Consider the following 24,523-nt stretch of genomic DNA (forward strand, 5'->3'; position numbering starts at 1 on the left):
AGGTGCTCGATCAATATGATTTTCTCCAACTCCTCAACTGTCAACATGGTGGCATTGTAATTGTCAGGGGCTATGAAAGACCTGGGGACTCCGTAATCATCCTCCTCGCTCACCTCCTGATTTTCTGGTTCGGTCGGGGCCGATGTCGGTGATTGCTATTTGGTTTCTTCCTTGGTGACTGAACCGGGGTTCTTCGATGTTAAGAATGTAGATATCGGGACCACCTCATCTACCGCGAACATCTCTTTTGCAGCCGGTTACTCTCCATAAACTATTTTGATCCCTCCCAGTGTGGGGAATTTCAACGCCTGATGTAGTGTCGAGGGTACTTCCCTGTCGAGTGTACTGCCCTCGTGTTGTGAATCCAAGGCCTCCCGAACAGAGCATTGTATCTCATATCTCCTTTGATCATGTAGAACATTGCTTCCTGAACGGTTTCGGTAGTATTTACCGACAGGGTTATCTCCCCTCTAGTTGTCTCACATGCCATGTTAAACCTATTTAAAACTCGGACTGCACGCACAATTTGTTCCTGCAGACCCAGCTGTTCTACGACCCTCGATCTCATGATATTGGCCGAGCTACCTGGATCAATTAATACACGCTTAACTTAAGATTTCTTTATGAGTACATACATTACCAATTCATCATTGTGTGGTTGCACGATGTCTTAAGCATCCTCATCGTTGAAAGATATGGTTCCCTTTGGTACATAATCTCGGGTCCATTTTTCTCTTGTAATGGACACTTTAGTGCGCCTTAACATCGGCCTCTGGGAACGTCAACTCCACCAATGATCATGTTAATGATGTGTTGAGGTTCCTCTTGCTCCATCTGCTTGTTGGAGTCTCTATTCTTGGAGTGATTTTTGGCTCGATCACTCAGAAACACTCGAAGGTGTCCGTTGTTGAATAACCAGGCTACTTCCTCTTTCAATTGTCGGCAGTCTTCGGTTCTGTGGCGGTGAGTGCCATGATATTTACACATTAGTTTGGGGTCCCTTTGAGCAGGATCGTATTGCAATGGTCGAGGCCACTTAGTATCTTTAATGCGTCCGATGGCTGATACGATGGCGGAAGCGTCGAGGTTGAAGTTGTACTCTAATAGCCTTGGTGCTTCCTTAGACCCGATGCGTCTGTCAAAACTACTTTTGCTCATGAGTCCCAGGTTATTCTGACTTCGGTCGCTCCTTCTTTCACTTCTCACAGTGTTGCGTCCAGACCCATTACCCTTTCGATCTCCATTATATGGTTAATACCGGTCTCTATTCAATCTTGGTTCACGATCAATGTCTCTCTTGGATTTGTCACCAGTTCTAATGGGATAACTGGACCCGGAAGGGGGCCCGAGCTGATCATCTTCGACCTTGATTTTTGACTGGTACTAGTTATGGACGTAGGCCCAAGTTACTGCAGGGTATTCTATCAGATTTTGCTTCAACTGTTGTGAAACCAATGAGCTTCGTGGATTGAGTCCTTGGGTGAAGTCATGAACAACCCAATCATCTGCGACCGAAGGCAGGCCCATCCGTTCCATTTGAAACCTCGATATGAATTCCCTAAGCATCTCGTTATCTCTTTGCTTTACTTTGAAAAGGTCTGATTTCCTGGTCTTGACCTCGATGACCCCGTCGTGCGCTTTTACAAAGGCATCTGCAAGCATAGCAAACAAGTCAATAGAATTAGGGGGTAAGTTATGATACCATATCATATCTCATTTCGACAAGGTCTCTCAGAACGTTTTCAACAGAACGGATTCGAATTCATCATCTTCCAAGTCATTTCCTTTGATGGCGCAGGTATAAGAGGTCACATGTTCGTTGGGATCGGTTGTCCCATTACATTTCAGAATTTTGGGCATACATAACTTCTTTGGGATCGGCATCGAAGCTACGCTCAGAGGGAAAGGCTTCTGGACAAATATTTTGGAATCCAGGGCCTTTAGTATCGGTGGTGGTCCCGGGATTTGGTCGACCCTAGAGTTATAGGTCTCCACTTTTTTTTGTTGGCTTCCATTTTTTTTCTCCCGATTCCACCCATTTTGTCAGTTCCTCAAGCATCTTTATTATCTCAGGGTTGGTCTCAGGGTCTGCTTCACCGACCTTTCTATGGCCGGTTCATTTCTGCGGTCTTTTCCCGGGACGATTCGGGCTTAACTCTCCTTGGGGCTCGGCTTTGGTTCTGCAACTGGGCTATCGCTGCCTGTTGATCCTGTAACATTTTGAAGATCACGCGCAAGTTGATCCCATCACCATCGCCATCGTGTGTACTCTGGGCTATCGACCGGGCTCCCCAGCAAATGTTGTTTTCGGGGTCAGTAGGCAAGTTTGATTCAATAGCCACGTGTGAGTTAACATCGATTAAATCAATGATTGGGACTCCGTTGGGGTTAGCATGGGGCACCTCGTTGATGGGTACCACATTGTTTTTTTCGCCATGGTGGTTGGACTCAGCATCCACGTTCAAATGGGCAGATTGGGAGTTCGACATTTTTAATCTGACCTAAAATTAAAAGTTCAAAGAACAAGTGTAAAATAGAGTGTTTATGGAAATTTGTATCAAATTTCCACTATTAACCTTAGCCCCATGGTGGGCGCCAAACTTTTTACCCTAAGAAACAGATTACAATTGAATTTATATGTGGTTTTAAGGATATGCGGATCAATTCAATACAAATGATAAATAGCGTTAGATTAAAAAGATAAAGGACGTAATAACGAAATGAAATGCCTGCCCTTGATCCCGGATGCACAATAACGAAGCACTGATGAACAAGAGTAAGAACTTTGAATAATAGAGTAAATAAGAGTATATTGCCTTGATATGCATGTTACAATGTCCATAATGAATAATCAGAACCCCCTTTATATAGTAGGGGAGGTTTACCCTATGTACAATTCCATAAAAGGTAAACATCTTTTATTTAATTAATCACCGATTCTCTACCGATACGTGCTGAGATCCATACCGTGATATTCGGCTGGTCGCGGATATCCCAGCCTTTTGTTGGTCGTGCTCGATTATCTAGTAATACTCTCCGAGTCTTTTGGGGTTCGAACCAGACCTGGGGGTCGGGGCCCCGATACTCTTGAGGGCATGTGTTTTGCCTGGACCCCGGATCAAAGGGCTGCTTGCCTCGATTCCGATTCCTTACCTTTATGTTTCATGATCTGTTCACTTCAACGGAAACTGAGGTGTACCATGGGCTCAGTTTCATTCCTATACAATGAATCTCCTCCTTCAACTGTACCAACAATGGATCGTTGTATTGCTTCTCTTTGACTTCTACTACAAGCGACGATTAAGCTCTATTTTGCATAATCACCCCTCCTTCACTAGAGTCCGCAAGGCAAACTCCCAAGCTATCCAACCGATGAACCTCCTTGGCCAACGGGCTTTGGTATTCCTCCATGCGAGCAAAACTACCCATAGATTACCGGCTAAGAGCATCCGCCACAATATTAGCCATCCCCGGATGATATAGAATATCGATGTCGTAATCCTTGACTAACTCAAGCCATCTTTTTTGCCTCGGATTCAATTCCTTCTATTTGAAAATATATTGAAGGATCTTATGGTCCGTGAATATATCCACATGGACCCCATACAAATAATGACGCCAAATCTTCAATACAAATACCACCGCTGCAAGTTCTAAGTCATGTGTTGGATAGTTCTTTTTCATGATTCTTAAGTTGCCTAGAAGTATAAGCCATCACCTTGCCATGTTGCATTAAAACACACCCCAATCCAATCCTTGAAGCATCACAATATACCATAAACCCAATTGTACCCTCTGGTAGGGTCAACACTGGTGTCGTAGTCAATCTTGATTTCAACTCGTGGAAGCTCCTTTCACAAGCATCTAACCATTGAAACTTAATCGCTTTTTGCGTCAATTTAGCCAACGGATAGGCAAGGGAAAATAACCCCTCTCTAGGCCAATTCTTCACCTCTACAATCTTCTGAGGATCAACCTTAATTCCTTCTCTAGAGATAACATGACCCAAGAATGTGACACATTCAAGCAAAAATTCACATTACGAAAACTTCACATACAACTTGTACCAAATGGTAACCTGGTAAAGACCTCCGGAAGTTCATTCACAATAGGCACATACTCTAGTGTAGGTGTCTCAGTATCAGTATCTGTAACCTAGACCAAATGGTAAATACATCCCTTGTTGATCATCTTTGTGGCATTTAGGTAATAAATAAACCTACCCTTCGGCACCACATCACCCCATTTGGAAATTCAAACCTAACGGTTCTGGTTCGGCAATCAAGCTTGGCAAAACATGAATAAAGGGATGGCCGGCTATAATCTCATGCTTTAGTCACTTATTGCACTCTAATTCACTGCACTTTATTCATGTTTGAGATTTAATTGATAGTGTTTTACACTTATTGTGTATTTTATGCCATGTAGGAGTGATTCCAAGTGATGTAGATGTTATTGAGCTAATTCAAGTTTTTTGAATCTTTGAAGTATGAGAAAAAGCCCAAGCGATTAAGCCGGAATCGTGTTTGGGGGTCAAGGATCATGTCTGGACGTTAAAAAGCAAGATTCAATCCGTACTCTAAGAAAAATGGCTTGCCGCGGCGTGAGGAGCGGTGTGTCATCCGCCGCGACTGTACAAAAGCTGATGTCTGACAAAAGTTGAGCTCTCGAGATTTCTCCACTACTGCCCCGCGCGGAGCATCGACCCATGCGGCGCGCCTGTGCAATTTTTACAGAGTTAATGCCCTATTTCGTCTAGGAAAAGGTGGTTTCGTCTGGGCCCGACCCTACTTGGTATAAATACATGAAAAAATATTATTTTCAGGACTTTTGACACATATTCGACCTAAGGAAGCTAAGGAGGAATTGAAAGAACACGAGCACAAGTATTTCATCATTCCTTCCTCACTCATGACCCGAGTTTTGATCGAATTTATGTTTTCCTATACTTTAACTTTATTTGTGATGAATTGCTCCATATCTATGGAGTAGTTTTCTCTAGGGTTTGATGGGTTTGGTGTATTGATGATTGTTTGTGGATTATAACTCTAGTTTTATGTATTGAATAATTTTTGGATTATTTAATTGTCGCAACTATATTCAATTGTTCATGCAATTGAGAGAGGCATAACTTGTGATATCTTTGCATTATATTATTGGTTGAATTCATAGATTCTTCTTAGTATTCGAAAGACGCTAGTTGAATCATTGATAAATCCTAGTTAGGATGATAATCGAGAGAGCTTCTCCTAAAGACCAATCCACTACGCATTCTTGCATGTCTTCACGTGCTTAAATTGGTTCATCTCGCGAGTTTACGACTTAATCGAGAGAGGAGTTTTTGCTGAACGTTTGAACTAATAATTGAGTGAATTCGAGAGACTCACTTAAACATTAGAAGTGAATTACCTAGAGCTAGATCCCAAACAATTATATTGCACCTATCCTATGAACCCATATTTTCTCTCATTGGAAAACTTCCTTGCTTACCTTTGTTGCGATTGTCATTAGTCAATAGCTTAAGGTTCTTAGTTAATTGTAGTTAGAAATCATAGAAATCTCAATTCTTGATCATCTTGGATAGAAATCAAGCTAGAAACTACAAGAATACTATTTAAATCCAATCCATGTGGATAAGATATTATACTATACTAAATTCTATTAGCAAGCAGAATTTAAGTGTGTGTTTTGCGCTCGTCAAATTTTACCATTGTTGCCTGAAATTGGCAATCAATAGTGTTTGAAATAGTTTGTAGTGTTAATTCAGGATTTTTTCTTTTTATTTTATTTATTCCCTTTTTACGTTTGGTGTTCTTTAGTTGTGAGCACGTTATAGGTTAAGATTGGTGCATGACTCGAGCTTCTGCAAAAATAGTGCTACCATACGAGCCAGAATTAGAAACAAAATTGCGACAACTGAGGAAGGAAAAAGATTTCACTGATAAGCTAGAAAAGGTTAGGCAATCCTCAACACAAGAAACAATGACTGAAAACGGTGATGATAATATTGATTTGGCTGCAAGAGAGGCAGCCCAACAACAAGAAAAAGATGCACAGGATGCTGAGGAAACAACTATTAGAGATGTGCGGCACATCTTTAAAGAAGAGAGGGGTTGGAGAATTGCTCAAAATCAACGCTTGGGTGCAGATCAGTTCGGAAATATAGCTCCCATGCTAGGGAGACCACTTGGCAATTATTCTAGACCGGTCTACAATCAAGGATTATCAAGTGTGAGACCACCTCCAATTATAGCAAATAATTTTGAGTTGGAGCAAGGGTTGCTTCAAACACTTCAGAATTGTTGTGTCTACAGAGAGAAGCCAAACGAAGATCCAAATACACATCTAATGGACTTCGAGGAGATTATGAACATATTTCACTACAATGGTGTATCAAGAGATGTAGTGTACTTAAGGGCATTCCCCTTCATACTCAAAGGTGATGCAAAGTAGTGGCTTCGAAGCTTACCCACGGGATCAATTAGAACATGGAGGGAGATGACCAGAAAATTACTTGATAAACATTTCTCCTCAGCTAAGACGGGCAAGTTTAGAAGAGAAATCCATAACTTCTACCAGAAAGATACTGAAACTGTCTTTGAAGAATGTGATAGGTATAAGGAGATAGTTCGAAAGCGTCAACATAGCAGAATTGGACTCTGGATGCAACTCCAGGACTTTTGGGATGGATTGACACCGACCTCGCGTAGAATATTGAGCAATGTAGCTCGAGGCCTATTGATGAAGAAGACTCCAGCGGAGATAGTTATAATTCTTGATGAGTTATCTTAAGATGCAAATCAGTGGCTCTATGAGAGTGCTGAAAGAAAAAGATCGACCGGTGTTCACCAGGTTGATGCGAATATATTTGTGCAAGTACAGATTGATGTTATGGATAAAGAAATAAGGAAGCTAACCTTAGCCTCGATACAAAATGATCCTCATGCAGCATGTGATACATGTGGAAGAGGACACCCTACTCATGAGTGTCAAGCCTCAACTGAGGAAGTAAACACTATGGGGAACTACAATTTTAATGCAATGGGTTAGAGGCACCTCGGTTTTCATGGAGTTCACCTAGAGGTACTGCGAATGCTTAGCAACAAAATAACTCTAGACCTCAGGAACAAGGATCTCCAGCATACCAAAATCAGCAGAGGCAGCAATTTCAACCTCAACAACCTATTCAGCCTTCTCTAGATGATCTAGCCTTGATTATCAAGACAGATGACAGGTTGGATGCCCATGGAGTAGCTATCAAAGGGTTGGACACATCTTTTTGAAACCCGGAGAGAGAAGTGGGACAAATTGCAACAATATTACATGAGAGGGCTCCAGGAACTCTCCCCGCTGATACTAAGAGAAATCCTAAAGAAACAGTGAATGTTGCAACTCTGAGAAGTGGGCAAGTGTTGAAAGATCCCACCCCGATCCAAAAGGATGTGATACCTGAAAAAGAAAGTAGGGAGCAGCTCAACAATGATGTTGATAAAAAGAAGAAAGGCTCGATGAAAACCGAGAAGAAGAAGAAGGAAGAAAAATGAAGAAGGGAGGAACATGATGAGAGCGAGCATATGCCTGCTTTACCTTTCCCTCAAAAGCTATATAGAGAAAATCTGGACAAGCAGTTTGGGAGATTTTTGGATGTGCTGAATCAGGTTCATGTAAAATTACCATTCACAGAAGTACTCTCACAAATGCCTGCTTATGCCAAATTCTTGAAGAAGATACTTACAAAGAAAAGGAAGATAGAAGAGACCTCAGTGGTGAAGCTCATAGAGCATTGCAGCGCGATATTGCAAAATAAGCTCCCACAAAAGTGTGGAGATACGGGGAGTTTTACTATACCTTGCTCATTAGGAACTATAAATTTTGATAAGTCTTTATGTGATTCTCGTGCCTCAATTAACTTAATGCCTCTATCTATTTACATGAAACTGGAGAAGGAGATTGGGTAGAAACGGTTGGTGCCAATATCTTGCAGCTGGCAGAGCAAACGAGTATAACACCCTAGGGGATAGTGGAATATGTTTTAGTTTGGTTGGATAAGTTCGTATTTACTATAGACACTATAGTGGTGAATATGGAGGAGAATAAGAAGGTCCCCCTTATCCTAGGAAGATCATTCTTAGTGACGGGTAGAGCTATATTAGATATACATGAGAGGAAACTCATGCTTAGCGTGGGTGAAGAGACTGTGACTTTTGAGATGAATGTAGCAAGTGGGGTGCAAAAATAAAAACCAGTTGCAAGTGTTGAGTGGAAAGTGAAGGGCTCGAATTAGAAGGCTACAGTGAGCGATAAAGATAAGTATGGGGTGTACCCGAAGAAGAAGCTATCTGCATGGATGTGTGCATTAGTTCGGGCATGAGGAATGGAGCCCGACTTCGATTCAGACCCCGACTAAATATTCAGGGAAGTTTCTTTTACCTTATGCTTTTTGTTTGTGTGTCATGGGGACATGCCATAACTTAAAGTGTGGGGTGGGGGATAATTTATGTTGTATGTATATGTGTTAGTTTTGTTAGTTGTAGTAGTTGCAAAATTGAAAAAACCATACAAATTGTATTTCGATTTTTTCCGATGATGGATAATAGCGACAATTTTCCGGCAATGATGCAAAAATTAGAACATGGGAGGAGATGCCCAGAAAACTTCTTGCTAAATATTTCTCCTTAGCAAAAGCGGGCAAGTTTAGAAGAGAAATCCATAACTTCTATCAGAATGAGACTGAATTCGTATTTGAAACCTGGATAGGTTTAAGGAGATAGTGCGAAAGTGTCAACATACCGGAATTGAACTTTGGATGCAACTCCAGGATTTTTGGGATGGATTGACACTGGCTTCACGTAGAACATTGAGCAATGCAGTTGGAGGTCTGTTAATGAAGAAGACACCAGAGGAGATACTCACTATTCTCGATGAATCGTCTGAAGATGCATCTCGGTGGCCCTCTAAAATTGCAGAAAGAAGATGATCAACTAGTGTTCATCGGGTTGATGCTAACACATAGGTGTAGGTTCAGCTTGATGCCATGGCAAAAGAAATAAGGAAGCTGACTTTAGCTTCGATACATAATGAGCCTCATGTAGCATGTGATATATGTGGAAGAGGACACCCTACTCATGAGTGTCAAGCCTCAACTTAGGAAATTAATGCTGTGGGTAATTATAACTTCAATGCAATGGTCAAAAGCACCCCTATTTTTCATGGAGTTCACCTGGGGTACTGCAAATGCATGGCAACAAAATAACTCCAGATTTCAAGGAGCTCCTGGTTTTGTGAATCAGCTGAGGTCACAGTTTCCGCCTCAACAACCAATTTAGTCTGGGTTAGAAGATCTGATGAAATCCTTCATTGTCAAGACTAATAAGATATTAGATGCTCATGGCACCACTATCCATGATTTTGGGATAGGTTTGCATAACTTGGAGAGACAAGTGGGACAAACTGCAACAATATTTCCCTAAAAGCTTTATAGAGAGATGCTAGAGAAGCAATTTGAGAGATTTCTGAACATGTTGAAACAAGTTAATGTAAATTTGCCATTTAGTGAAGTTCTCTCCCAAATGCCAGCTTACGCTAAGTTCTTGAAGGAAATCCTAACAAAGAAGAGAAAGCTAGAAGAGACCTCCGTAGTCAAGCTCACAGAGCATTACAGCCCGATCTTGCAAAACAAACTCCCATAAAAGTGAGGAGATCCAGGGAGTTTTACTATACCTTGCTTGTTAGGCACTCTTAATTTTGATAAGTAGTTGTATGATTCTTGTTCCTCAATTAGATTAATGCCTTTGTCTATTTACAAGAAACTAAAGAATTAGCTTGGAGAGATAAGGTATGCACCAATATCATTGTAGTTGGCAGATCAAACAACTATAATACCCGAGGGGATAGTGGAAGATATATTACTTCGGGTAGATAAGTTCGTCCTTCCTATAGATTTCATAGTGTAAATATGGAGAGAGAACAAGGAGGTCCCCCTCATCCTAGGAAGACCATTGTTAGCAACGAATAGAGTTATACTGAATATACATGATATAAAACTCATGCTTAGAATGGGTGAGGAGACGGTGATGTTTGAGATGAATGTAGCAACTGGAGTGAAAAAGGAGAAGCCAGCTACAAGTGTTGAGTGGAGAGTGAAAAGTGTGAATGAGAAGGTCCCAGTGATTAAGAAAGATAAGTGTGGGGTATACCTTAAGAAGGCGGTGAAGAAGTTGTCTGCGTGGATGTGTGCATTGGTTCGGGCGAGTGAAATGTAGCCTAACTTCGACTCGTACCCCGACTGAAATTTCAGCGAAGTTTCCTTTATCTTATGTTTTTAATTTTGTGTCATGGGGACATGGCACAACTTAAAGTGTTGGGTGAGGAAAATTGTATGTTGTATGTATATGTGTTAGTAATTTAGTTTTGTTAGTTTTGTTGTTTTAGTAGTTAGAGATAGAAAAATGAGAAAAAATCATAAACATTTAAAATGTTCGAGTTTTCTAGACGATGGATATCATTCGACGGGTATCTTGAGGGATTAAAGTCGAGAGAAAAAGACAAAAAGATTTTCTTTTGTTAGGTAGTGTTATAAATTTCCCTTGGTTTTTCTTTGTGTCGCGGTTCTTTTAAAAGAGTTTTGTTTGAACCGGGTGTAGTTAGTTTTTATTTTTGTTAGGTGTAGGAACCCTTGTGCTATGGTTTGAATTGAAAGCAATATCTCTTGACTTGGTCATGCCTTGAGAATATTGAGTGATTTAGTTGTGAAACTTAGGCACAGTTTTTTGACTCTTGTATAAGCACCTTAAATTGTATGATCTTAACTTGGCTTTTGATTAGAGTGTCTTGATGAGTCCGATCATGAGCGAATTATGTGCCAATTGTGTGTGAGGTTTTGTTGTATTCTGTGCATTGCATTTGATATCTAGAACTTGCCCCGTGTGTTTGCAACGTGAAATGGTAGTTTTGTTCAGTCTTGGAAGTGACATAGGCATTTTTTTATTGACCCAATTATATGTTATTACCCACCTAATTGTGATGTATCTTTGTTAACCCCGTTGAGACTGTAATCATCTTTCTTTGGCAACCACATTGCAAGCCCTACCCATTTGTTTGAATTGACCATATATTTGAAACTTGTACCTCTCGTGAGCACTTAAATTTATTATGAACTTTGTAAAAGTTGAAGTGTGGGGTGATTGGGTTGGTTTTTGATTGGAACTAATGAAATAAGGAGAAAGGTGCATTGTTTTGAAAGAAAGAGCCACTTGAATTGAGAAAAAAGAACAAAATAACTCTATTGTTGTAAAAAATATTCATTGATAAGTGGTAACTCTTGCTATAATCGTGCTTAAAGAAGTGGGAGCTAATGTATAATGATGTAAAGGTGGAGTTATAGTTTGACATAAATGTGGGGTTTTGAATGTTAAATTGTATGTATTAAAATGCTTAGGGATGTGTAGTCACTCTTTTATCTAAATGTATCCTACCCGTCCCACAACCTACATTACAACAAATTAAAGTCTTATTTGATCCTTGACTGAATGAGCTCGATTAGTTGAGCAGTACACTATGGGAAAGCCTATGGTACATATTTTGTGGCATATGAATGTTGTTTTCTAAGAGTGAGTGAATTCGTTCTATCTTGAGTTCCAAATTGTTCTTAATATCTATTGTGTGTGGAACTTGTCACGCCCCAAGGTCGGGGAGCGTGACCGGCGCTCAACCGAGGGAACGTGGCCGAGCAAGCCTGTTCAATTTCCTTCTACCCAAACTCATCCATGAATAAAGACAATACATATTTTTCTTAATTAGACAATAAAGTGATCATGTCTACAATACTAATTCATTACCATTAGTAACTTCATTTGATAAGTCTCAAAGCACACACACACCTTCATGGTACAAAGTGGAACGAGTGATTTAATCATAACACAATTTGTTTAACATTCCCAACACCCATATACAACCCGTACTAAGTCTACAGAGCCTCTAAAAATACCAAAGAGTATAATGATAGTGATGACAACAAGGATCCGGCTACACCTCAAAACAAGATCACACATACGAAGAAAAAGATGCACAACCCTGGAATGAGATGGGGCTCACCAAGTCAGTAGGGAAGAACGGGCACCGCTATCACTGGTCAATAGCCTCCGCTGTGGACCCACCTGCATCCATTAAAGATGCAGCACCTTCGGCAAAATGGACGTTAGTACATGTCGAATAGTACTAGTATGAAAACCAAACACCAATTTAAGAATTCGGATATACAATATGAATATGATGATTAAGGGCGACAATAAAATAACATAGATAGCCATTTAAGCCAAAGAAAACTTATCAAGAGCGGGCAATAACATTTATAGAATTTAAGATGAGATCCTTTGTAACCATTTTCACACAAAGTGGCCCCACTGCCTCACCCCAATGTATGCAGGTGGAGGTATAAGCACAATACCAAAACTTTACTCAAGCGGCCCTGCCGCCTCACACCAATATATGCGGGTGGAGATGTAACCATAGTACCAAAAACCTACACAAATCGTCCATGCCGCCTCACCCTAATATATATATATATGTGGGTGGTGGTGCAACAACAATACCATGAATCATAATCCCCAATGTAAGCGGGTGGAGGTGCAGTCCCATAATATCATAATCCCTACACAAAGCGATCATGATGCCTCGCCCCAAGATGGAGGTGTATCACAATCACAATCTCTACACAACTTGGCATAATACCTTTCACATAAATCACGACTAGAAATTATAACAAGTGGATACGTAATCCATAGTTTGGGACACATCCTAAATTTATAATGCAATATGATAAGAGCATTTGAAATACGAATTGAACATATATCTTCATCACAAAACCTATTGGAATACTCGATTTATAATCAACATCTCGGAACTTACAAGGATAATGAGAATTCCAACTCTTAAAGAAGAGTTTAGTCAACATACCTCAATTGAGCTAAAACGTTCCGGAATTCTTAGCGACTTAAATCTATTATAGAAATATAACAAATTGAACCACAATTAGGAAGATGATCATGTTTCTAGCTCATTTGATCATTTTATCAAACACAAGGTCTGCATAAGGTTTCAAGGTCCCTCTTATGGAGGATTCCATCATCCCACAACCCAATCTTTACCATGCTTAGTTCAAAAATCTTTCTATACCCCTTGATATCACATGCATGTAAAATAATCAACTCTCATGCCCAAACATTATCTTGCTAATTACCCATGTTCAGATGATTTCGAAATTAAGGTTTAGGGTGTAGAATCTTACCTCTAGGATGAAGACCTAGTGAGCTTGCCTTCTTAATCTTCGAAAACTTGAGCAAGAATTGAAGAACAAATATTGGAGAACACCTTCTCATTCTAGGGCACCCTCTCTCACTCTAAAATGTTAGATAATAGCTCAAAAATGACCCAAAGAGTGTATTTAACGAAATAAGGTCGGGTTTTAAAAACCCAAAATGGAGCTCCGGAACAAGGTATGCGATCCCATAATAGATATACGGACCGCATATCGGTCGCATAGTTCGTTACAAAATAGCCAAAAGAACTGTCTGTGTATGCGGTCACTATGCGGTCGCATAGTCGACCGCATAATTGCTTCCAATTGGCCCAATTAACTGCCTCACTCTGCGGCCATTATGCGGTCCGCAGAGTGATTCTGAGGTCGCATAATGGACCGCAGAAATGCACTTTTCTGCCAAAAATATTTGTTTACTTTTCGGTGCATTGTTCAACCCAAAAAGTCCGACACCATGAAACATTATTTTCTTTGAAAAATTTATCGGGCTTGCTACTTAAGTACTTTGAAATTTTCCGGGGTGTTACATTCTCCCCCGCTTAGGATCATTCGTCCTTGAATGAGGGTAAAAATCAGTCATTAGCATCTCATGCAACTTAGTTTTATACCACAAACTAGCAGCCCCAAATTTGACTAACTCCCTAAATTTTCAAAACTTTTGCCAGAGTTTCCCTTGTAATTTGGCCTTTCCACCTGTCAGAGAACCCCAGAAACACATCCTAACAACATTTACATAATCCAACAACGTAACATAATACAAAACAACACCAACTGTGGCCTCACAAGCAATTATATTACTAGAATGGAACACCTTTAACACCAAATGTACAAGTCATACATATTTCATAGGAATATCCCTTAGCATCTTCATAAGGCACAACTCTTAATTACATGGTTATTCAAATAAATAAGGATACTTTTTCTTTATTTCTTCTTCGGCTCCTAAGTATCCTCTTAAACCTGTTGGTTTCGCCATAGCACTTTCACTGATGCAATTTCTTTGTTTCTCAACTTTCGGACATGCCGATCAATAATAGAAACTGGAATCTCTTCATAAGTCAATTCTTCATTTACCTCAATAGCCTCAACCGGAACAATGACTGTCGGGTATCCAACTATTTTGTTTAAGATAGACACATGAAACACCGGGTGTACTAATGACATCTCAGGTGGTAGCTCAAGCTTGTATGCTACCCCACCGATCCTCTGAATGATTTTGTACGGTCCGACATACCTTGGACTCAATTTCCCTTTCTTACCAAATTGCATTACACCCTTCATGGGGGAAACTTTCAAAAACACCCAATCATCTTCCTTGAATTCCAAATCTCTACGACGAACATCCGAATAGGATTTCGGATCACTCTGAGCAGTCTACAACTGCTTCTTAATGATTTTAACTTTTTCCATAGCCTGATGCACGAGGTCTGGCCCTATCAACTCTGCTTCCCCAATTTTGAACCACTCAATGGGAGATCTACATCTCCTACCATATAAAGCCTCGAACGGTACCTTATCAATGCTAGTATGATAACTATTGTTATATGCAAATTCTATGAGTGGTAAATGATCATCCCAGCTACCTATGAAGTCTATAACACAAGTGCGCAACATATCCTCAAGCGTCTGAATAGTCCGCTCTGCCTGCCAGTCCGTTTACAGGTGAAAGGCTGTACTAAGATTCACTTGAGTACCCAAATCTTGATGAAATTTCTTATTAAAATTAGCAGTGAATTGTGCCCCCCGATCAGAAATGATGGAAACTGGGGTGCCATGCAATCTAACTATTTCTTTGATATACAACTGAGCATAATGCTCCACTGTGTCGGTAGACTTAACCGGCAAAAAGTGTGCTGATTTTGTGAGTCGATCCTCAATCACCCAAATTGAGTCAAACTTGCGCGGAGTGCGCGGTAATCCTACCACAAAGTCCATATTAATCATTTCCCATTTCCACATTGGAATTTATATGTTCTGTGCCAACCCACCGGGCCTCTGGTGTTCGGCCTTCACTTGCTGACAGTTCGGACATCTTGCTACAAAGTCTGCCACATTCCTCTGCATATCATTCCACCAATAGACTTCCTTAAGATCATGATACATTTTTGTAGAACCTGGGTGCACAGAAAACCTAGTAAGTGTGAGTTTCAGTCAAAAATCTTTCACGGAAACCATCAACATTTGGAACACAGAGTCGCCCTTGGTACCTTAGTGTACCATCATCCATGCCAAGAGAAAAGCCCATGGACTTATGTTTATGAATTCCCTCACTCAACTGCACCAACAATGGATTGTTGTATTGCTTTTCTTTGACTTCCACAACAAGCGATGATTCAGCCCTATTTTGCACAATTGCCCCTCCTTCACTAGAGTCCGCAAGACGAAGTCCCAAACTAGCCAATCGGTGAACTTCCTTGGCTAATGGCCTATGATATGCCTCCATGTGAGCCAAACTACCTATATATTTCTGGCTAAGAGCATCCGCCACAACATTAGCCTTCCCCGGATGGTATAAAATATCAATGTCATAATTCTTGTGTAATTCAAGCCATCTTCTCTGCCTCAGATTCAATTCCTTCTGTTTGAAAATATATTGAAGGCTTTTATGGTCCGTGAATATATCCATATGGACCCTATATAAATAATGACGCCAAATTTTCAATTCAAATACCACCGCCACACGTTCTAAATCATGTGTTGGATAGTTCTTTTCATGATTCATTAGTTTCCTAGAAGCATAAGCTATCACCTTCCCATGTTTCATTAATACACATCCAAGACCAATTCTTGAAGCATCACAATATACCACAAATCCATCTATACCCTCTGGTAGAGTGAACACCGGCGTCGTAGTCAATCTTGTTTTCAATTCCTGGAAACTCTTTTCACAAGCATCTGACCATTGGAACTTAATTGCCTTCTGCGTCAATTTAGTCAATGGAGAGGCAAGAGTAGAAAAACCCTCCATAAACTTTCTGTAATATCCAGCTAAGCCTAAGAAACTGCGAATCTATATTGGAGTTGTAGGCCTCAGCCAATTCTTCACCGCTGAAATTTTGTGAGGATCAACCTTAATTCCCTCACTAAAACTACATGACCCAAGAATATGACTGATTCAAGCCAAAATTCACACTTTGAAAACTTTGCATATAACTGGTGATGATGCAGGGTTTGCAGAACTACCTGAGATGATCGGTATGGCCTTCTCGTCTTCGTGAATATACAAAAATATCGTCACTAAACACTATCACAAAAGAGTCGAGGAATGACTTCAAAACGCAATTCATACGATCCATGAAGGATGCTGGGGCATTTGTTAGCCCAAAAGACATCACCAGAAATTCAAAATTTCCATACCGGGTTCTAAAAGCTATTTTCGAAATATCCCGCTCCCTGATCTTCAATTGGAAATACCCGGATCTTAAATCAATCTTGGAGAAGTACCTGGCACCTTGAAATTGATCAAACAAGTGATCTATCCTTGGCAGTGGGTACTTATTATTGATTGTGACCTTATTAAGTTGCCGATAGTCAATACACATTCTTAGTGACCCATCTTTCTTTCTTACAAAAAGGACCGGTGCGCCCCAAGGCGACACACTCGGTCGGATAAAATCCTTTTCTAACAAATCTCTCAATTATTCCTTTAGCTCCTTCAATTCTGCCGGTGCCATTCTGTAGGGTGGAATAGATATAGTATATGTGTCTGGCATCTCATCAATCCCAAAATAAATATCCCTATCTAGTGGGATCCCAAGGGGTTTATCCGGAAAGACTCTTGGAAATTCATTCACAACAGGCACGGACTCAAGTGTAGGTGCCTCAGCATCGGTGTCCATAACTCGGACCAAATGGTAAATACATCCTTTGTTTATCATCTTTGTGTCCTTAAGGTAGGAAATAAACCTACCATTTGGTACTACATCATCACCCTTCATCTCAATAACTGGCTCATTTGGATATTCGAACCTAACAGTCCTGGTTCGGTAATCAATCTTGGCAAAAAAAGAATAAAGCTAATCCATCCCCATTATCACATCAAAATCGACCATTCTCAATTCAATAAGATCAGCCACAGTGTCTCGACCACGCAATGTGACAACACAATCCCTATTAACCCGCGCGGCCTAAATAGACTCACCAACCGTAGTAAATACATATAACGGCGCATAAAGCTGTTCTGGTTCTATCCCAAATTCCATAGCAACATAAGGAGTGACATATGACAAAGTGGAACCGGGATCAATAACAGCATATACATCATGAGATTGAACAGTCAATATACCTGTGATAACATCTGGAGAAGTCTCTAATTCCCGACGTCTCCGCATAGCATAAAATCTATCGGGTCCTCCCGAATTTTGTGCACCACCTCTAGCTACACCATCCCCTGCAGGTGCTGGGGTGCCTCGAGCTGGAGTTGCTATGGATGTAGTAGCTGCAGAATTAGCTGGCTGTGCAGCGCCTCTGCCCATATTTTGGTAGGACGAGCGGCATTCTCTCTGAATGTGACCCCGCAAACCACGCCCATAGCATACTGGTATGTCCATGAAACATGACCCAAATTGCATCCTTCCACACTTAGGACATGGAACCCTCCGCTGCTGAAACCTTTTGTCGGGCTGACCCTGCTGGTGGGGCCCCTTGTTACCCTGACTGTGTTCAGAAGACTGTGCAGCCATCGAAGACTGGGCGAATGATTGGGATGGTCCTAATGACCCTCCCCTGAATTTCGACCTACCACCACCACCACCGGAAGAACAACCAAAGTTGCCCGCGGACCAGGCCTTGCTGCTACTCTAACGCTCCATTTTGTTCTTCAATTTGCGGGTCTCTGTGGCTAGAGCAAATGCCACCATATTACCATAGTTCATATCGGAATTTAAGGCAGCTGTAGAAGCCTTATTTATAACCAAGGGGCTAAGGCCCTGCACAAACCGGCACACTCTAGATTCCATAGTGGGCAACATGTAAATAGCATACTTGGACAGGCGCGCAAACTCCATATGGTACTCCAACACATTCATACTACCCTGCTTCAGGCTTTCAAACTCAGCGGCACGAGCTGCCTTAGTTTCGGCAGGCAAGAAATGATACATAAAGGCATCTGTGAACTTACCCCACCTTGCCGGAGGGCTTCCCTCCTCACGGGATTCCTCCCACAACTCAAACCAAGAATAGGCCACCCACTTCAGGCGGTAAGAGGACAACTCTACTCCCTCTATCTCTGCAGCATGCATAACCTGGAGAGTTTTATGCATCTCATCAATGAAGTCTTGGGGGACCTCCTCGGGATCAGTACTCGTAAACACAGAAGGATCTAACTGAAGAAACTTGTTCACCCTGGAACTAGGGGATTCTCCTGGATGACTGGAAGAAGTAGGCCCAACACTCGATCTCTAGGCCTTAGAAGCCACTAATTGTGTCAACATTTGTATGGCTCCCCTAATATCAATATCAGACACACTAGAATCGGAAGCTAGAGCTGGAGGTGGAACTAGAATATCAGTTGGAGGAACCGTTATACCATCTGTAGGGGTAGGGACAGGTGCGGCCTGATTAGTTGTAGTAGAGCCAGGCAGTGTAGTAGCTGGAGGAATATTCTCTCTCCTCGGGTGCTCAACCACATCATCAATTATAGGATTAACTATCACTCCTGGGGTGACATTGGCTCTTTGGCCATTTCTTGCCTTCTTCTTAGGTGCCATGTACTGAAAATCAGAGCAACGCAAGAGTTAAATGAGGAACAATCTTACAACCAGCTTTATCGCACGGTCAAGAACATGAAAGAAGGGTATTATTCCTAAATGCCCAAGTATCATCCTAATTATAGATGTGGTCGACAACACACCGATAATAAGGACTCTACTAGACCCGAATCTGAGACATCCTATGACACTTTAAAACCTTAGGATCTGATACCAAGTTTGTCACGCCCCAAAACCGTGCAGCGCAACCGGCGCTCAACTGAGTGAACCCGACCGAGCAAGCCTGTTAGAGTTCTTCTACCCAAACTCATTCATGAATAAAGATAATATATATTTTCCTTAATTAAACAATAAAGTGGTCGTGTCTGCAGTTACCAATTTCTTACCATAAGTTTTACCATTTTTAAAGTCTCAAATGGTCAAGTAATACAACCACAACATAGCATAGTTTGTCTTTCCCAGTACCAATACACAACCCACCCTACGTCTACGGAGCCTCTATAGATAAAGAAGAATACAATGACAATGCCGACAACAAGGCCCCGGCTATATCTCAACCATAATACATAAAGATCAAAAGATACATGACCCCGGGATGAAGTGGGGCTCACGAAGTCAACTAGGTAAAAGGTGTACTGCTATCACTGATCAATGTCTCCTGCTGTGGAACCACCTACATCCATTTAAAGATGCAGCACCCCCGACAAAAGGGACATTAGTACCGTCGAATAGTACTAGTATGAAAACTAAACACCAATTTAAGAATTTAAAAATACAAGATAATTATGATGAACCAGTGCGGCAATAGAATAATATAGATAACTGTCTCAACCATAGCAAGCTTATTAAAACCTATCAACAACATCTATAGGATTTAAGATGAGATCCTATATAACCATCTTCACATAAAGCGGCCCCGATGCCTCACCCGATGTATGCAGGTAGAGGTGTACGTACAATACCACAACTCTAATCAAGCGGCCCTGCCGCCTCACCTCAATATATGCGGGTGGATGTATAACCACAGTACCAAGAACCTACACAAAGTGGCTATGCCGCCTCACCCTAATGTATGCAGGTGGAAATGCATCAACGATACCAATACCAACCCAAAGCGGATATGCCACCTCACCCCAATGTATGCGGGTGGTGGTGCCACAACAATACCAAAACCATACACAAAGCGGTCGTACCGCCTCACCCCAATGTAAGCGGGTGGAGGTGCAGTCCCACAATATCATAATCCCTACACAAAGCGGTCATGCCGTCTTATCCCAATGTATGCGGACGGAGGTGTATTAGAATCACAATCTCTACACAACTTAGCATAATACGTTTCACATAAATCACGACTAGAAATTATAACATGTGGATACGTAATCCATAGTTTGGGACACCTCCTGAATTTATAATGCAATATGATAAGAGCATTTGAAATACGAATTGAACATATATCTTCATAACAAAACCTATCGGAATACTCGAGTTATAATCAACATCTCGGAACTTACAAGGATAATGAGAATTCCAACTCTTAAAGAAGAGTTAAGACAACATACATCAATTAAGCTTCCTTAAACTCTAAAACATTCTAGGATTCTTAGCAACTTCAATCTATTATAGAAATATAACAAATTGAACCACAATTAGGAAGATGATCATGTTTCTAGCTAATTTGGGCATTTTATCAAACACAAGGTGTGCATAAGGTTTCAAGGTCCCTTTTATGGAGGATTCCATCATCCCACAACCCAATCTTTACCATTCTTAGTTCAACAATCTTCCTACACCCCTTGATATCACATGTATGTAAAATAATCAACTCTCATGCCCAAACATTATCTTGCTAATTACCCATGTTCAGATGATTTGGAAATTAGGGTTTAGGGTGTAGAATCTTACCTCTAGGATGAAGACCTAGTGAGCTTGCCTTCTTAATCTTCCAAAACTTGAGCAAGAATTGAAGAAGAAATATTAGAGAACACCTTCTCACTCTAGGGCACCCTCTCTCACTCTAAAACGTCAGATAATAGCTCAAAAATGACCTAAAGAGTGTATTTAACGAAATAGGGTCGGGTTTTAAAAACCCAAAAAAGAGCTCCGGAACAAGGTATGCGATCGCATAATCGATATGCAGACCGCATATCAGTCGCATAGTTGGTTACAAAATAGCCAAAAGAACTGTCTGTGTATGCGGTCACTATGGGGTTCGCATAACCCTTATGCGATCGCATAATGCACCGCACAACTGTTATGCGGTCGCATAGTCAACCGCATAATTGCTTCCAATTGGCCCAATTAATTGCCTCACTCTGCGGCCATTATGCGGTCCGCAGAGTGATTTTGAGGTCGCATAATGGACCGCAGAAATGCACTTTTCTGCCAAAAATATTTCTTTACTTTCCGGTGCATTGTTCAACCCAAAAAGTGTGACACCATGAAACATTATTTTCTTTGCAAAATTTACAGGGCTTACTACCTAAGTACTTCAAAATTTTCCGGGGTGTTACATTCTCCTCCGCTTAGGATCATTCGTCCTCGAATGAGGGTAAAAATCCGTCATTAGCATATCATGCAACTTAGTTTGTTTTATACCACAAACTAGCAGCCCCAAAATTTGACTAACTCCCTAAATTTTCAAAAGTTTCGCTAGAGATTCCCTTGTAATTAGGCCTATCCACCTGTCAGAGAACCACCGAAACACATCCTAACAGCATATACATAATCCAACAACGTAACATAATACAAAATAACACCAAATGTGGCCTCACAAGCAATTATATTACCAGAATGGAACACCCTTAACACCAAATGTACAAGTCATACATATTTCATAGGAATATCCCTTAGCATTTTCATAAGGCACAACTCATAATTACATGGTTATTCAAATAAATAAGGATACTTTTTCTTCATTTCTTCTTCGGCCTCCCAAGTATTCTCTTCAACCTTTTGGTTTCGCCATAGCACTTTCACGGATGCAATTTCTTTGTTTCTCAACTTTCGGACTTGACGATCAATAATAGAAACTGGAATCTCTTCATAAGTCAATTCTACATTTACCTCAATAGCCTCAACCGGAACAATGATTGTCGGGTCTCCAACTATTTTGTTTAACATAGACACATGAAACACCCGGTGTACTAATGACATCTCAGGTGGTAGCTCAAGCTTGTATGCTACCCCACCGATCCTCTGAATGATTTTGTACGGTCCGACATACCTTGGACTCAATTTCCCTTTCTTACCAAATTGCATTACACCCTTCATGGGGGAAACTTTCAAAAATACCCAATCATCTTCCTTGAATTCCAAATCTCTACGACAAACATCCGAATAGGATTTCTGACGACTCTTAGCAGTCTTCAACCAATCCTTAATGATTTTAACTTCTTCTAGAGCCTGATGCACGAGGTTTGGCCCTATCAACTCTAATTCCCCAATTTCGAACCACCCAATGGGAGATCTACATCTCCTACCATATAAAGCCTCGAACGGTGCCATTTCAATGCTAGCATGATAACTATTGTTATATGCAAATTCTATGAGTGGTAATTGATCATCCCAACTACCTATGAAGTCTATAACACAAGCGCGCAACATATCCTCAAGAGTCTGAATAGTCTGCTCTGCCTGCCCGTCAGTTTGCGGGTGAAAGGCTGTACTAAGATTCACTTGAGTACCCAAATCTTGCTGAAATTTCTTCTTAAAATTAGCAATGAATTGTGCCCCCCAATAAGAAATGATGGAAACTAGGGTGCCATGCAATCTGAGTATTTATTTGATATACAACTAAGCATACTGCTCCACTGTGTCGGTAGACTTAACCGGCAAAAAGTGTGTTGATTTCGTGAGTCGATCCTCAATCACCCAAATTAAGTCAAACTTGCGCGGAGTGCGCGGTAATCCTACCACAAAGTCCATATTAATCATTTTCCATTTCCACATTGGAATTTCTATGTTCTGTGCCAACCCACCGGGCCTCTGCTGTTCGACTTTCACCTGCTGATAGTTCAGACATCTTGCTACAAAGTCTGCCACTTTCCTCTTCATATCATTCTACCAATAGACTTCCTTAAGATCATGATACATTTTTGTAGAACCTGGGTGCGCAGAATACCTAGAAGTGTGAGCTTCAGTCAATGTTCTTTCACGGAGACCATCCATATTTGGATCACAAAGTCTCCCTTGGTACCTTAGTGTACCATCATCCATGCCAAGAGAAAAGGCCATGGTCTTATGTTTATGAATCCCTTCTTTCAACTACACCAACAATGGATTGCTGTATTGCTTTTCTTTGAATTCCACAACAAGCGATGATTCAACCCTATTTTGGACAATTACCCCTCCTTCACTAGAGTCCGCAAGATGAACTCCCAAACTAGCCAATCGGTGAACTTCCTTGGCTAATGGACTCTGATATGCCTCCAAGTGAGCTAAACTATGTATATATTTCCGGCTAAGAGCATACGCCACAACATTAGCCTTCCCCGGATGGTATAAAATATCAATGTCATAATCCTTGAGTAATTCAAGCCATCTTCTCTGCCTCAGATTCAATTCCTCCTATTTGAAAATATATTGAAGGCTCTTATGGTCCGTGAATATATCCACATAGACCCCATATAAATAATGACGCCAAATTTTCAATGCAAATACCACCGCAGCAAGTTCTAAATCATGTGTTGGATAGTTCTTTTAATGATTCTTTAGTTGCCTAGAAGTATAAGCTATCACCATCCCATGTTGCATTAATACACATCCAAGCCCGATTCTGGACGCATCACAATATACCACAAATCCATCTATACCCTCTGGTAGAGTCAACACCGGCGCCATAGTCAGTCTTGCTTTCAATTCCTGGAAACTCTTTTCACAAGCATCTGACCATTGGAACTTAATTGCCTTCTGCGTCAATTTAGTCAATGGAGAGGCAAGAGTAGAAAACCCCTCCACAAACTTTCTATAATATCCCGCTAAGCCTACGAAACTGCGAATCTTTGTTGGAGTTGTAGGCCTCGGCCAATTCTTCACCGCTGAAATTATCTGAGGATCAACCTTAATTCCCTCATTAGAAACTACATGACCCAAGAATATGACTGATTCAAGCCAAAATTCACAGTTTGAAAACTTTGCATATAACTGGTGCTGATGGAGGGTTTGCAGAACTACCCTGAGATGATCGGCATGGCCTTCTCGTCTTCGTGAATATACAAGATTATCGTCAATAAACACTACCACAAAAGAGTCAAGGAATGGCTTGAAAACGCAATTCATAAGATCCATGAAGGTTGCTGGGGCATTTGTTAGCCTAAAAGACATCACCAGAAATTCAAAATGCCCATACCGGGTTCTAAAAGCTATTTTCGGAATAGCCCGCTCCCTGATCTTCAATTGGTGATACCCGGATCTTAAATCAATCTTGGAGAAGTACCGGGCACCATGCAATTGATCAAACACGTCATCTATCCTTGGCAGCGGGTACTTATTCTTGATTGTG

General features: G+C 40.9%; 1 protein-coding gene across 1 annotated transcript; it reads right to left on the minus strand.

The window, feature by feature from the left end:
* Window positions 1–16,953: 16,953 nt before the first annotated feature.
* Window positions 16,954–17,997, minus strand: LOC138909653 (uncharacterized). The gene is made up of 2 exons (XM_070200864.1): window positions 17,461–17,997; window positions 16,954–17,331 (listed from the first exon to the last, which is right to left on the minus strand). Exons 1-2 carry the CDS (start codon window positions 17,995–17,997, stop codon window positions 16,954–16,956), a joined length of 915 nt encoding a protein of 304 aa, XP_070056965.1.
* Between the last annotated feature and the right edge of the window lie 6,526 nt (window positions 17,998–24,523).

Source organism: Nicotiana tomentosiformis, chromosome 4, assembly GCF_000390325.3.
Source record: "Nicotiana tomentosiformis chromosome 4, ASM39032v3, whole genome shotgun sequence".
Classification (NCBI taxonomy): Eukaryota; Viridiplantae; Streptophyta; class Magnoliopsida; order Solanales; family Solanaceae; genus Nicotiana; species Nicotiana tomentosiformis.